General features: G+C 40.2%; 1 protein-coding gene across 2 annotated transcripts in view; it reads left to right on the top strand.

Annotated features, from left to right (window-relative positions):
- The window catches only part of LOC308554006 (uncharacterized protein), a 62,547-nt gene that overhangs the window by 11,354 nt on the left and 35,702 nt on the right, over positions 1-15,491 (top strand). Inside the window, exons 3-5 of one of the 2 annotated variants that reach the window (XM_081130679.1) lie at positions 536-634; positions 3,234-3,330; positions 10,850-10,937. In XM_081130679.1, the coding sequence (XP_080986805.1) occupies positions 536-634; positions 3,234-3,330; positions 10,850-10,937 (284 nt within the window). Of the gene's footprint in view, positions 1-535; positions 635-3,233; positions 4,102-10,849; positions 10,938-15,491 lie in introns of those variants that run through there. The other variant, XR_013998325.1, reaches the window with a different exon arrangement.

The raw sequence follows: 15,491 nt of genomic DNA, 5'->3' as shown, positions 1-15,491 counted from the left end.
CAACCCTACCACGTGCCCTTGACTGGGAATCGAACCCATAACCCTTCTTTGTGTGGGCTAACGCGCTCTAACCACTTAGCAACACTGGCCAGGGCTGCTTAACTATTTGTTAGAGAAGCTTTACTGTTTTATATTCCCATCAGCAATGTATGAGCGATCCCATTTCTCCACATCCTTACCAGTGTGTGGATATCATTATTTTTTATTTTAGCCATTCTTATAGATGTGTAGTGATGTTTCAGTGTGATTTTATTTTATATTTATTTGTTTATTTATTATTGGCTTTAGAGAGAGAGTGGACAGGGCGGGGGAGAGAGAGAGAAACATTGATGTGAGAGACACACATTGATTGGTTGCCTCTTGTGCACATCATGACCTAGGCTGGGAATTGAACCTGCAACCCTTTGTCTGTGGGCCGATTCCTAACCACTGAGCCAATCTGGCCAGAGCGGATTTTTTGTTGATGATCTAGCACAGTGCTCTTTTTCTTCCCCTTCCTCTCTCCTCATCTTGCTCCTCTTTCCTTTTTTCCTAGCTGTTGTCAGCCAAAAGCAGTATTCCCAGATCTCTCAGGATAGTAGTGTACCTTTTGTCATCCACTTCTCACTGTCATCCAACATCTGTTTAGAAAACGGTAAGATTCCTTTACCCACCCAAATCAGGGTCAATTTTATGAGCATTCTAGAGTGAGAATCACTTCCATTCACTGAATTTGGGACCTTTCTCCCAGCCATCCTTTTAGTACCACAATCATAGATTTTAAGCCAGACTTTTCAAAGGTATCCTCCTCTAACCCAGCTTTCCCTGGTTTCTTTACTCCTTTACTCTGTGAGTTTTTTCTTCATGGTTTTGAGAAAACTGCTTAAGTAAAAATGACATACATGCCCCTAGAAGAGCACCCCAGGGCCCTTCTAGTACAAAAACCTTCCATCCTGGACTAGAACCAAGGCTCTGTGTTAAAGGCAAAAATAGATTCTTAAATTGTTTACATGTTATAAAGGAAGACCCCTCTAAGAAAGTTTATGGTTGCACAAATCTAGAAAGAAAACTCTCTACACCTGAATGAAGTTATAAAAGGGATAAGCTATGTGTTGTTAGGAAAAGGGAAACTTGTTATTCCTTGGGACACAAACATAATATAGCTAATTGCTGTGTGGCTCAGGGGATGAGTAGGAGTTGGGGCTGACTGCCATAGGTCTCTTAGATTTGCTTGTCATGCATGACCTTATCATAGTCCTAACAACCTTAAAAACTATTGAAAGGTTAAAACTGTTAAAAACTGCTTTTAGATAATGTGCTTAGGGGTCAAGTGTTCCTTCCTCACCTCCCAATTCCCTACATATACTTCTGAAATTGATTTGTTGAGGGATCACAATTTAAAACTGGAACTGTCTCATTGGGGTGGGACAGATATTGAGGAAAGAGACCCAGGGGCATATGCTAAGAACAAGCCAGTGGGTATGGCAAAACAGCAAATAGGAATGAAGTAAATCGTAAGGTAACAGGGAATTCAGCATGGAAATGTCCAGGAATACAAATATATCCGTAAAGTCCAGTGACAGGAAATCCCCCAGCAAGCTATTGGATGGCAAGCAGGTAGCCAGCCCACCAGATAGTTTGTGAACAAGGAGCAAGGCCTTGAAATTGAAGGGCAGAGACTGAAATCTCAAAGTGGGAGACTGGAAAAATTACATTATCTAATCCTAAGCAAACTGGTGATGGAGCTTGTTTAGTCCTTCCAGTCTAAGGTTAGAATGTTCTCATGATCCAGTGAGGATGAGCCAGGAATCTTTATGCAGTAAGCCACAAGAACCCAACTCAGACGAGCTTAAGAAATGAGAATTATTTGCTTGTGTCCAAGAGGGTAGCTCAGAAGATTAAAGGAAAAATTGCAGGAACAGTGTCCAAGGCAAGATGTGGGACTTAATATGGCAGAGACTTCTCTTTCCATCTCTGTTTGACTGAATTCTACAGTTAGGCTCACTCTACATGGTAAAGATGGCCACTACCCGCCATAGATTCCTGTGCTAACTGCTTTGGAAGAAAGTGCTCTCCCCCTCCCCTGCCAGTGTCCATGTTTCAATCCCAGGTAATGACTCTAATTAGTTCCATTTGTGCCCACCCTATGGCCCAAACATGGTGGACTGGGAGATAAAGTAATATTATTGGTCTAACCTGGGTCATTGGCTCATGGGTTGCAAGGAAGTATTGTCAGCCCAACCTGAGTCGCATGGGATGGGATTGGGATAACTCAAAGTAAGAAAAGTCAACTAGATCCATTGTTTTGGAAGAAAAGGTAAATCCTGCCCTTAACCCAGGGCTGGGGTGGGGAATGGAGGTGAAGACAAAAATTGATTCAAAATTTCACCTGGAGTTATGGCCAAATGAAGAGCTCAAGGCTAAGGCAAAAGACCTGGAGATAGAATAAACAGTATACCCGTTCTCATTACTAGTGTTTTAAAACACCTATGCATAGGGAAAGAATCCTGGAAAAGTTACACCAAAATGATAACATTGCTTGTGTGGTGAGATTCCATGCCCCCCCCCCCCGTTTCATATCTCTATTTAAAATTTTTTTATTCTGTATGTAATTTACTGGTTTATTGAATGGACTAGACTTGGTAGGACTGAATAAAGAAATGGCAAGTTTTTCTCTTCCCCCAAATTCTTGAAGCCATCTGTGAATCTTTCCATATGTTCACTACAAGGGTAGACTTTTACAAGGGGAGAATGTTAGAATTGAAAGGCCTTAGAGATCATGTCATTCAGTTCTCTCTTGCAGATGAGAAATCTGAAGCCCAGAGATACTGAGTACCCAAACTGGTTAGTGGAAGAGTCAGGAACAGGACCAAATTCTACTGACTACCAATAAAATGTTCTCTCTGGTACACAGGATTCTGTCCTGAGATGGGGGGATGCTGAAGAACCTCATCTGTAGGTCTACAGAGTGTGTGGGGATTCTTGAAAGGCTTCTCATACTTCAGATGTCATCAGAAGGGTTTAATTCCTTGGGGTTAAAGTCTTGGTCCCATTTTGGAGCAAATCTCTTTGAGGACAGATAATTCTTAAGCTGATAATTACTTACACTTTAATATGAATTGATTTTGGTTCCTTTTTCAAGTAGGCTTTGGTAGACTACTTTGGGCAGAATTTACCCAATGAGTACTGACATGGTATAAATTTTGAAATCAATAATCCTTTTATGTTAATGTCTTTTTTGTTTGTTTGTTTAGGTTGGATCATAAAACCTTACTCAAAATTGGAAATTCTGAAATGGAAGACAGTGCTCCATACTGCTGTGAAGAAGCTGCAAGGAGCCATAATTCAAATGTAGGGAGCCCTCTGCAGTCTTCAGAATCATATACTTTTATGAGGCATATGATACAGTAGATAGACAAGAAGAGATATAGAGCCCACGTGACCCTGGACAAGTCATCCTCCCTATCACCTTGCCTATTGTATCCTTAATATGAAAAAATACATGCACACACAGACCCTTCTCTTCCTGGTAACTCATGGAAAGGTCTCTCTATGATACATGTCCTATCAATCAGCCTTATCATATGACCAGTACAGGATCATGTGTGACAATGTTGGAGAGGAGGGAAGGAAGAAAAGATGTAGTCAGTTGTAAGCAAAGTACTGTTCTAAGGAAACATAAAACCAGTCCCAGTTTTTATGTAAGATGGGAAACTAAACATCTCAGCAAATTAGCCATCAATAAAGGACAGATCAAAGAACTAGGAGGTGATGATAACCACAGCAAGCATTGACAAGATACCCTGCACTAGACTGTTGGCCTTACGCTTTACATGTGTTACCTATACTCCTTATAACACACCACGAGAGAGGTACGATTATCATCTCCATGTTACAGATGAGGAAGCTAATGTGACACAAACTGGCAATTCATTCAGCCATACAGTAAGACAAAGGCAGAGCCAGGACTGAAACCCAGCTCCATCTGACTCCAAAGTCTACCCACTTTCTACCACGCTTTCTTTCTACACCAGCTCTTCACCTGCCACTGTGTGAAAATACCACTTACTACTTGCAGGAGTGTATTTTAAATGTAATGCATCCTTAGTACTTAAATTTTTCAAAAATTTAGAAAAGTTCAAGAAGAAAACACACACAACCTTTTCACTAAGGGAATACCATTTTTATCATTTTGACGTATACCCTTCCAGCTTTTTTCCAATATATACACCCCCCCATACATATAGTAAGTACTATGTATTTAAATGCTATGTATTTTATCTGTTGATATATTATCTGTTAAGATATAGACTATCTTTCGAATGCCATTTTTGTCCTGCTTTTTCTCCTTTCACATGAGCATTTTCCCATGCTGTTAAATTCTTCAGAAATAAGATTTTGAATGGCTGCTTTGAATTAATCCCATTGCATGGGTATTCCATTATTTTTAAACTATTCTATTATTGAATATTTACCTTTGTTTAATGGTCCTATAAATATTTTTCATTTCTTTGATTCCTTCCTAAAGCTATATTCCTAGAAGTAGAACTTGGTCAAAGGATATAAACATTTTTAAAGTTCTAGAGAGCTTCTGTCAAATTGCTTTACGGGAAAACCATGCCAGCTAGCCTCTCATAGCAATGTGAGAGGGGCCATCTCAACATTCTTAGCCCTGAATATAATTGTTAAAATTATTCAACTTTGATAAATTGATAGACAAAGAATACTCTTAAGTGTCTATTTCTTTACTAACTAGAGGGGTTTAACTTTTAAAGTATTTTTTGATATTTAAAAACATTTTTTCTGTGAACCAGGTGTTCCTGATCTCTGCACCTTTTTCCCCTATGGGTTTTGGTGTCTTTCTTACCTGTTCATTTAAGTTTTTTGTTGTTGTTTGTTTTGTTTTGCTTTTAATCCTCATCTGAGGGTATTTTTTCCATTGCTTTCCAGAGAGAGTGGAAGGAAGAGAGAGAGAGAGAAACATCAATATGAGAGAGGCACATCGATTGGTCGCCCTCCCGCATGCGCCCTGACCAGGGCCAGGGAATGAGCCTGCAGCCAAGGTACAGTCCCATGGCCAGAATCAAACCCGAGACACTTCAGTCCACAGGCGGACTCTCTAACCACTCAGCAAACTGGCTAGAGCTTCATTTAATTTTTTTACGTATTTTGTTATTTGTGGTAAATATTTATTTCTCCAGTTTATTGTTTCCTTTTTAATTTTATGATTAAGATGTAGGTGTTTTAACTTTTCTTATTGTACAATTATCAATGTTTTGTTTTAAGATTTTTTTCCCTATTATAACTGGAAAAATCTTTTCTCATTCTGAGGTTAGGTAGACCTACCCTACTTTTTATTTCTTTTTTCTACATTTAGCTGGAAATTTTGTTGTGGGAGGGGATGAGATTCTAGCTTTATTCCTCCTATGCCAATAATAATGATCGCTAGTATTTACTGGGTGCTAATACTAACAGCCAGTGTTTATTGAGTGCTTGTTTTGTGTAAAGCACTACATGAAGCAATTTATATGCTTCCATGAGTAAGTCGCTGTTGTTAAGCCAAGGTCAGAGAGCTAGTTAAGTGGGTGAGCTGCTATGTAAGCTTATGTTTGATGCCAAAGCTTGTGGATTTAACCTCAACACTATTATCTCTCTGGCGCCATCCATGTATTGAATATATTCTCTGTTATCCATTGATTTGAGTTTTCAATTTAATTATATCTTCAATCTTATATACATTAGGTTTTGTTTTTGAGCTATCTGTTCTATTCCATTAATCTGCCTATTAAGTTTTCAGCTATTTTAATTATTCAGATTATATACTATGAGAGAGGCAAGGTATGGTGTTAGAAAGAGCCTTGAAGCCCAATTGTTGGGGCTAAAATCCCAGCTCCATTCATTCATGTGACATTGGGAAAGTCACTTAACTTTTCTTTGCCTCACTTTCCTCAACTGTGAAATGGGTATAATCATAGTAGCTGTCTTTTAGGGTTGCTGTAAATATTACTAGCACAAATAAGCACTGAATGTTAGTTGTTACTATCTTAATATCTGGTACAGCAAAACTCCTCTTGTTACTTCCTACATCAAAGCATCTTAGCCAGTTTCACCAATTTATTCTTTTAGGTGAATTTAGAATTAGTTTTTCAAGTTTATAAAGGCCATAAAGTGATGTGGATCAGGCAACATATTTTAATGAAAAGAAAACCCAACTTTTAGGGGCTATATATGTGAACTCAGTTTTGCTGTTTACCTAAAACTGTTCTAAAAAATAAAGTCTAAAAAATTTGAAAGGAAAAAATAAGCCAAACTTGGAGTTAGAACACCCAGGTTCATTAGTCATGGGGTGTGCGATCTTGTGTAAGCACTTGGACTCCCTGAACCCGTTTCTTCAGTTGTTTAGGGATAATAAGATGTCTTCCGCTTACCATAGCAGGTTGTTATGAAGCTTAAAGCAACACAATATATATAAACATGTTTTGTAGACACTAACTCACTAAGCAAGTAAAAAGCATTTTTATTAATAACCCAATTCCATCAGATGGTTTCTTGAAACAAGTAAATTTAGAACCAAGAAGAGATGGCTTGGCAGAGTAGATGGAGGAGGAGAATTTAGCTGGCACAGCAACATGGATGAGCAAGGTGCTTTTATACATGACCTATAGTAATAAACTGTGTCAAGGGAGTATTTGTTTTTTAACAATGAGAATTGCTCAAGTCAGTAGAAGTAGTTCCCAAGGGATCTGTCATATACAGAATCCAAGCTTTAAAAAGCGCACAGGTAATTTTACAAGTTGTGCATTACAAAACATTTCTGCGAGAAAAGCAGTCAAGTCTGAACATCCCCTGGTTACTGGGGTTAGAGATACCATGGAGATTAAATGTATGCTTGCTGGATGAAATGCAATTTTAGGTAAATCAGAACTACCAGCCTTTTTACCCTACCAAATTTCTACCGCACATGCTACACAGATATTATAGAGATACCATGGAGATTAAATGTATGCTTGCTGGATGAAATGCAATTTTAGGTAAATGAGAAATACCAGCCTTTTTACCCTACCAAATTTCTACCACACACGCTACACAGACATTATAGAAGTTTAATATCAAGTCAGACCCAAGGAAAATTAAGGGCAGGAGGAAAGAATCTTCTCTAGCCCCAGCGGCAGGTCTGGGATTTAGACTCTGGATTTATCACAGGAAGTCCGATCTGACAAACATAGTGAACCCTCCCATTCTAGACCAGATCCCAAGGCACTCCTCATAGCAGAGCACATTCTCCAGACCAGGTCTACCTAGACCTTTTTCTGAGCCTGAATCAGATCTCTGGGCCTCAGCTGGTGAAGCTGTAGTGCTCTGATTTTACTCATGTTCACTGTTAGAGCATGGTGATGCAAAAGCACTAGTCTGGGAATCCCAGGCTTGCTTCTAACCCTGATCCTGCCACTTCTTAGCTATGTGACCAGAGTACAAGGGTCAATGTTGCATGAAGGTTCAGAGCCAAGCTTTGGAGTCTACACAGTTTTCATGTTCCCATTTACCAGCCACGGGGGACACTTAGCTTACTTTTCTCATATAAAACGGGGATCCTACTAGAATCTACCACATAGGGTTGTTGAAAGCATTAAATGAAATAATACAGCTAGCTACTATAGTAAATGCTCAATAAACAGTAACTATTATTTATCAGTTATTGTTCCTTTTTCTGTACTTTGGCTCCTTCATCTGTCAAATGGTATTAGATATTCTCATTCAGTGGATGCTCCCACCATAAGGAATTTAGCTTAGTATTAGATTCTTAGGCCTATTTGATTTGAGATAATTTCAGGTATAGTTCCCTTCCTATTCCAGCTTCTGTCTTAGACTGATCTAAATACCAGAGGGTTGGCATAATTGGGTAACTTCTCACTTAAAGAAGGACTGTGTCCTTAAGTCCTGGAATGACTTTTCCTAGGAGTGACCATCCCCCTAAAACTTGTGAGGAATGTGCAAATATTAGGGCTGTTTTGTTGAACTAATCAACTTGGTGGTAATCATCACCTGTTGGAACTCAGAGGCCAACTTCTGGTCCTTAAGCAAGAGAAGAGTAAGACCACTGCCACTGCCAACACTTTGAGAAAAGGCAGAGAAGAGGCATTCTTTGTTGCCATGGGAGGATGATTAGTCTTAAAATGATGACTAAAAGACTCTGTCTAGGGACCCATTAAAGGGGTTAGAAAAGGAAGCACTGCTTTTAAAAGGGTAGTAGGGAACTTTCCTGAATTATAGCTGCCTACTCTATTTAAGCAATGTGGCATTTATAGAATGTAAGTTATTTTGCATTGGAGTTTTTTGCACTAGAGCTTTTGTATCTTAATTTTTGGCCTTATTGGTAAGGAGGTGGAGTGTGCCTTTTTTCTCCCAATGATTATAGGTATTTACACTTTAGTGGCCTACATAACCTTTCTTTTAAGAATAATCCAATAGGTCCATTTGTGGAAAGCCATAGAAAAATAGAATCATATTTAGGCATTGAATGAAAGGGCCAAGGTGTAGGCTTGGAGAATAGAATAAATGGTGTTGTTAAGCTGACATTGTACCAGCCTTTGATGCTTATAAATGTAGTAGCATGCATGTGTATTGGTGTGGGAAAGCGTGGCAATCTTTAAGTGCTTTGCTTTTGTCATATTGTTCAAAAACTTTGCCCACTCACCTCATTTTTGACAGTGGGACACCTTTTCATGATAATATGAGAAAGAAAGGAAGGAGCAGCAGGAGGAGAAAAGCAAGAGAAGAGAAAAAGGGGAAGAGAGAGAAAGCTGTTATTAATTGAGCATTTCTACTTTCCAGCTACTAAGGGGCAGATTTGGTCCTTGCCTACCCTCCTGGCTCTGGTTCCTTCCCTCTCAAGACTCAGTGGGGAGCACCCCCTCCTGCTTCTTGGAGAGGGACCAGTGACTTTTGATGATTGCTAGGGACTCCTACCCCCAGCGCCCCCCACACCAACAATGGTGTTATACCGTTTCTGCCTTTTATTAATCAGCTGTATTATTTCTAATTATTTATTTTTAATCCTTAAAAAATTTTTCTTTCACCATGGCTCTTCTCACACCCCAAATCTCACACTCAACTGATAAATGCACACACACGCACGCACACACACCCACAGACTGTATCTCCCAGATACTCCAAGACCCTCCTTAAGATATGCCAGCTCAATTTCAGTAATTTTCAAGTGCACTTTAAAATGAAAAACCTTGAGGATTCCTGTTTGAATCTGCTCTAAATCTGAAAGGGCTTGCTGAGGGCAGCCTTATACATTCTTTCATGCTATTGTTGAGATTCCACTCTATGCCACTGTTGGAAATGCTCAAAGTGCTAATTCTTCTCTGGGAAGGTGAGTTGCTCCTCCTTACCCTCAACTTCTGATTATTCTCTAGTGTTGGTCATGGGTCTGCCACATTGAATGCCCACATTCTGTCTTAATAACTGAGAGGCCCAGCAGCCCACCTTTGGTTGTTGGGATTACTGAGTAAAAGCAAGCCGGCAGCCCATGAAGATATTAAGCAGGTAGTGTTGGTCTCCAAAGGAGCTAAGACTGTCTCTTTAGTATATGACCTCTGCTTTGCCAGCCTGACCCTGGAGGATTCTACTGGCATGTTTCCAACAGCTACCTGCTACTTGGGTACATGAGTGTGCATGCACTTGTGTGTGTGTTGACAGTGAGAAGCTAGGCAAGACCTAGAAAGGTCTGCTTCATGGCTGACCCTCAAATACAGAAGCCTGATGGGTCTACATTTTATACTATGCCCACAGCTTCTGTAGCACCCAACACTAGAAATGTGGGGAGTAGTATTGTGAAGTGGAGAGAGTAGAGAGTTTGGAGTGGATGTGCATACATTGAAGCCTGGCTTTCCCATGTAGCTGCATAACTCAGGCACTCTCTTTAGAATGGAAATAGATAGCATCTTTCTCATGAGTTTTGCCTGTGAAAGATACCTAGTGAATATTTGTGGATGGTTAAATGAATGTTCTAAGGGGCTACCTTAATTTCAGGGTCTCATTTTACAACCTAGAAGCTAGATTGTTTCATATTCACCTACCCTTTCCCTTTACCACCTTATTATTAATAAACATGTGCATAATCCCCACTGAAATGTGATGAAAACAACTAGTATTTATAGAGTGTATGCTGAATACTGGGGCCTGTGCCCCAAGGTCTGTGTGAGTTAACCAGAGATTCCTTACATTTCTGTGAGGTATTGTTATCCCCATTTTACAGATAGAGAAATCAAGGCTCATAGTTTAGTACTTTATCTACTTTCTATAGTCCCAAGTGGCAGTGCCAGGATTCATTTCAGTTCTTGTCCAAAGCCTGTGCTGTGTCATTCTGCTTCTATGGGTACAAAGGCTACTTACTAGTCCTGCAGTTCCTACAGCCTCTGATATAGTGCTTCACACACAGTAAGTGCTCAATAACTGTTTAAAAATGGCAGGCACTCCATAAATCCTTGGCTAAAGATTTCAAAATCCAGTTGTCTTGATTTAAAAGAAGCCCATTAACCCCTGACTGGGTGACTCGGTTGGAGCATCATCCCGTGCACTAAAAATGTGGGTTCAGTTCCTGGTGAGGGCCCATACCTAGGTTGCGTGTTTGATCCCTGGTCTGGGCAGAGGCAACCAATTGATGTTTCTCACATCGATGTTTCTCTCTTTCTCTCCCTTTCAAATTAATGAGCATATCTTCTGATGAGTGTTTTTTTAAAAAGTGTGCATTAGATAGGTGGGAAAGGTGAGATTGCAGAAGCCTGAACAGCCATTGGCCATCCTCCAGCCCTTGATAAGACCAAGAAATTAGCTAAGCCTCAAATTCTTTTCTTTTGAACAGAAAAACAGAAGAAGCTAAGCTGAAGAAAGAGGGATTCAACAAACGACTTATCCTGCACCACTATGATGATCCGAAAGTTGAGGCGGAGGTGAGCAGCAGTCCCCTCGGTTCTCAGTGTTTTTGGCTGGAGTTGCTGAAGCCTCAGATTCCAGCAATCAAACAGGATGGCCTGAAGGTGAAAAAGTTCCATTACACTTTGATAGACGGTTCCTCCATGACCTAATATCCTTGTGAAATTCCAAAGGGAAAGAAGGATGGGGGGGCGAGGGGGCATGATGGAAGAGGCTGACAGGTGGGGTGTTTCTGTTTCATCAGAAAATTCCAGAAAGGAAGTCTGATGTCTTGTATTTATTCAGTCCCTTTCTCCCAAGGGTCTGCATTCCCTTACATCAGGGGAACAAGAGAAGTCAACCAGAGAAAGGTTGGGACAAATTCTCCAGTTTACAAATCTTACTTCTATTTAAGAGAAAATCTAGTTATAGCTGATAGTTTTGTTAAACACCTGAGTGCTCATGTAGTTCTGAGAAAATGAGTTCTTCTTGATTCATTTTCTTTATTAGTAGAGAGAACCACATAGGGATTTAACATCTAGAGAATATAGTTAGTTTAAAGAGAAGAGGGCTTTTGTTTGTTTTGTTTGTTTGTTTTTTAATATATCTTTATTGATTTTAGAGAGAGGAAGGGAGAGAAAGAGATAGAAACATCAATGATGAGAGTCATTGATCAACTGCCTCCTACACAGCCCCCACTGAGGATTGAGCCCACAACCCGGGCATGTGCCCTGACCAGGAATTGAACCTCGATCTCCTGGATCATAGGTCAATGCTCAACCACTGAGCCATGCTGTCCAGGCAAGAAGAGGGCTTTTGTAATAAATTCTTACAAATCCAAAATGAAATAGACCTCAAGAGTCTATCATAGCCTGGCCAGGCGTGGCTCAGTGATTGAGCGTCGACCTAGGATCCAGGCGATTGGGGTTCGATTCCCAGTCAGGGCACATGCCCGGGTTGTGGGCTCAACCAATGACTCTCTCATCATTGATGTTTCTGTCTCTCTCTCTCCCTCTCCTTTCCTCTCTCTGAAATCAATGAAGTTTGTTTGTTTTTTTAAAAAGAGTCTATCATAGTTTTGTAGAGGTTGGTACAGCTAGGTTTTGTGAAATTGTTCACATATCCGTAATTATCCCTTAGCGCTCCTTTGCCCCTGTCTGTCCATAGACATTGGTGGGGAGATCCAGTCCTCCTGTGTGCTGGAATGACGTCACCTGGTAATGCTGGATACCAGTGGGCAATTTCGGTTTCCAGCGACTGTGCCATTAACAGGACCAGTCTGACCAGAGTTACCTGTTATTATTCACATGGTTGGTTTTGAAGAATTTGGGGCTAAAGTGAGGGTGCAGATAATTGAATGTATGGTAAGAACATGCAACTGGGAGTCAGGGAACCTGTGTGCTGGCCTTGCCTGGCTCTAGCACTGTACTCAGTGACTATGGGGAATCCAGTCACCCTCTCTGGAGTTTGGTTGCATTGTCTGTAAATAGCTAATTAAAATAATTAAATTGACTGAGAATTAATGGTATTCTATATAAAAATTATTATTAACATTATTTTTTTTTAATCAATATCAGTTCCTTAACCTTGATTTATCTATCCTTCTGGCTGTGTAGCTGTCTGCCAAAGCTATTCTGCCCTCCCTCTGGGTGGTGTGTATACCAACATATTCAGTGACTTGCCAAATCAAGTTATCCTTGGGACCTTTACACCTTTTGGATGTGGTAGCATTTCTTTTCCTAAGGGGTAGGTGAGATTCCAGACAAGCTAGAACTTGTGGGTAAGTTAAGGGGTGGAGAAAGAGCTAAATCCTGACAAAGGGGAGGATGGGAAAGAAATCTTTTTTTATTTTGTTATTATTTTTTTTAATATATCTTTATTGATTTCAGAGAGAGAAGAAGGGAGAGGGAGAGAGAGAGAGAGAGAGATACATCAATGATGAGAGAGTCATTGATTGGCTGCCTTCTGCATGCCCCCGACTAGGGATCGAGTCCGTAACCCAGGCATGTGCCCTGACCTGTAATCAAACCCTGATCTCCTGGATCCTAGGTCGATGCTCAACCAGCTGAGCCACGCCCAGCCGGGCGGGAAAACAATCTTTTAAATGGTCAATCTAATTGGGAAAGCGGGTAAGGAAAATGAAATATACACGTGTTCAAGAATCCAGTTGTGCCATCCACAAGGTGATGCTGTGACTCTCAAGAACAGAGGGACCTATATGAAGTCAAGACCTATATGCACTTGCAAGAATGCACTTAATGCTACCCCTTACCATATTTTCCAATATCCTATGTTTTGACTACTCTTGATTTCAAGACCCTGGGAGTTAAGAGTTAGATCATCGAGAAAGCAATGAACCCCTCCCCTCTTTTTTTAACCAGTTAATAAATATGCTTTTGCATGTTTCCACCATGTTCAGCACTTCATATGTGCTGATCATGCTTCTGGTGAAACCCCTTCTCCCTGATTCCTTTCCTTGGCTGTTTTTATGAGCCAGTCACCCATCAAAGTGTGTCATTAGCTTGCCAGCTGAGACAGTGCAGGTCAGCTAAAAGCTAAGAGAAATAAAAGACTAATGCTTGATTCTCAAGACGCAAATAGAAGAGACAGATTAATGGGGCAGCAAAGTGGGGCAGCAAAGTGCCTTGGTGAGTGGCATGTAAACACCTGTCCTTGGTGTGGAAGAGCTTTTCCCAACTTTGATGTTGAGATGAAAAGAAGATGACAGAATCTAGAAACATTTCAAAGGCTGAGAAAGCACATACTTTCCCTTCCCAACTCTAGTAGTTGAATAGTTTCAAAAGAGTCGGAAACACTATGTAATTTTATGGCATTTTAATTTGAACATCTTATTCTGTGAATTACAGACAAGGTGGAAAAGTAACAATTTCTTTTATGAACAAATATATTTTTACTTGATTTTAAAAATATATGTTTTCATTGATTTCAGAGAGAGGAAGGGAGAGGGAGAAAGAGACGCATGAATGATGAGATTCATTAATTGGCTGCCTCCTGCACACCCTCTGGGGGGATCGAGCCCGCAACCTGGGCATGTGCCCTGACTGGGAATCAAACCTTGATCTCTTGAAGCATAGGTCGATGCTCAACTGCTGAGCCACGCCATCCAGGCCTACTTGATTTTTTAGGGATTGTTAAAGTTAGGTTCTTTGGAAACTTTCTGGTGAGCTTGCTTAAAACACATCCCCTTTATTAATTGCAAATATATATCACTAAGTCATGAGAGCACTTTTTCATGTTGTTTAATTTTCCCAGGAGGCCCTATAGTTAGGTCTAATTCCCAGCTGAGGAAACAGGCTCAAAGAAGATGTATACCTTTACCAAAGCCACATGATAGAGAAAAACACTGGTCAATTTTCAGACTCTAATTACAGTGGGTTTTTTCTCTCTTTCCAACCCTAACATGTTGAGAGTACATACTACATGAGTAGTTGTTTTAATGATGATGGTGATGATGATGACTATGGCATGGTTATGAGCATGGGCTTTGGAATTAGACGTATCTGTTATTTGACTGGAGCAATAGGACAACTGGGTCATGTGTCTCCAGTATCTTGCAGGCTCACTCAGGATTCTTCACATGGTGGCTGGGTTCCAAAAGCAACAATAGTGAAGATGAATCCCAGTGCATAAGCACTTTTCCAGCCTCCTCTAGGATCGTGTTTGCTAATGATTCATCGATAAAAGCGAGTCACATCGCCAAACCTAGATTCAGGCAATGGAGAAGACTCCTACTCTTCTTGGGAGAATAGCCATTTAAAAAATTTTTTTTTTGCATTTATCACAAAGGCAACATCTGAATCTAAATTATTATTTCTCTCTCTGTCTCGATCTCTCTGCCTCACTCCACCCCCAGTTCTATTTTGATCAATCATGTATAGTAGAATTTGAGAAGTGTAAACACATATAAGATGGATCACACTACAATTAATCTGTTAACCACTAATCCCTCCTCTCAAGGGTATCAATGAAAACTTGCAAGGCTTTATTCTCTTCTTTCTCCTGGTTTTGGTCTAAATATTCTTGTACTCTCACCTGGAAGTCTGTATCATCCTCTAATTCTTTTCTGTATCCTGTGTTGGTCCAACCTGTATTGGTCACTCCTTTTTATCTTAGGTATGTCGCTTATAACTGTTCATAAAATTCAGACACTATGAAGTCTTTATTTATATAGCTATAGTGATTTCTGTTGCTCTTTGATATTCTCTAGGATCCCACACTTTCTGAACCTTCTGAAGATGTGAATTCTTCATGGGCTCCCTTAAATGTCTGTAAATATCCCCTAGAAATTCATCCTTGTGACATGGTGGGAGTGATTTAATGGACTTCCTCAGTTATAGGCCAAGCGTTGCTTTAAAAACGTTTTCCTTTTAAAACTTGATGATGCATCTTTTCTTCACAGTAAGGTGTTTTGCAACTAAAGCATTTGGAATTAACAGCTCTCCACTTGCTGCCTTGTCCCTGGGCTTTGCTGTTAAATATTTCATGCTCATTTCCATAAGGATTATACTGCCCAAAATAGAGACTAGTGTGACTGAGAGTTTCAGAAGATTCTGCTTGCTCAGGCCTCCCTT

This window comes from Miniopterus schreibersii, assembly GCF_964146895.1.
Source record: "Miniopterus schreibersii genome assembly, chromosome: 2".
NCBI classification, from domain to species: Eukaryota; Metazoa; Chordata; class Mammalia; order Chiroptera; family Miniopteridae; genus Miniopterus; species Miniopterus schreibersii.
Note: the sequence above shows the minus strand (reverse complement) of the source record. Positions and strands in the feature narration are given on the sequence as shown.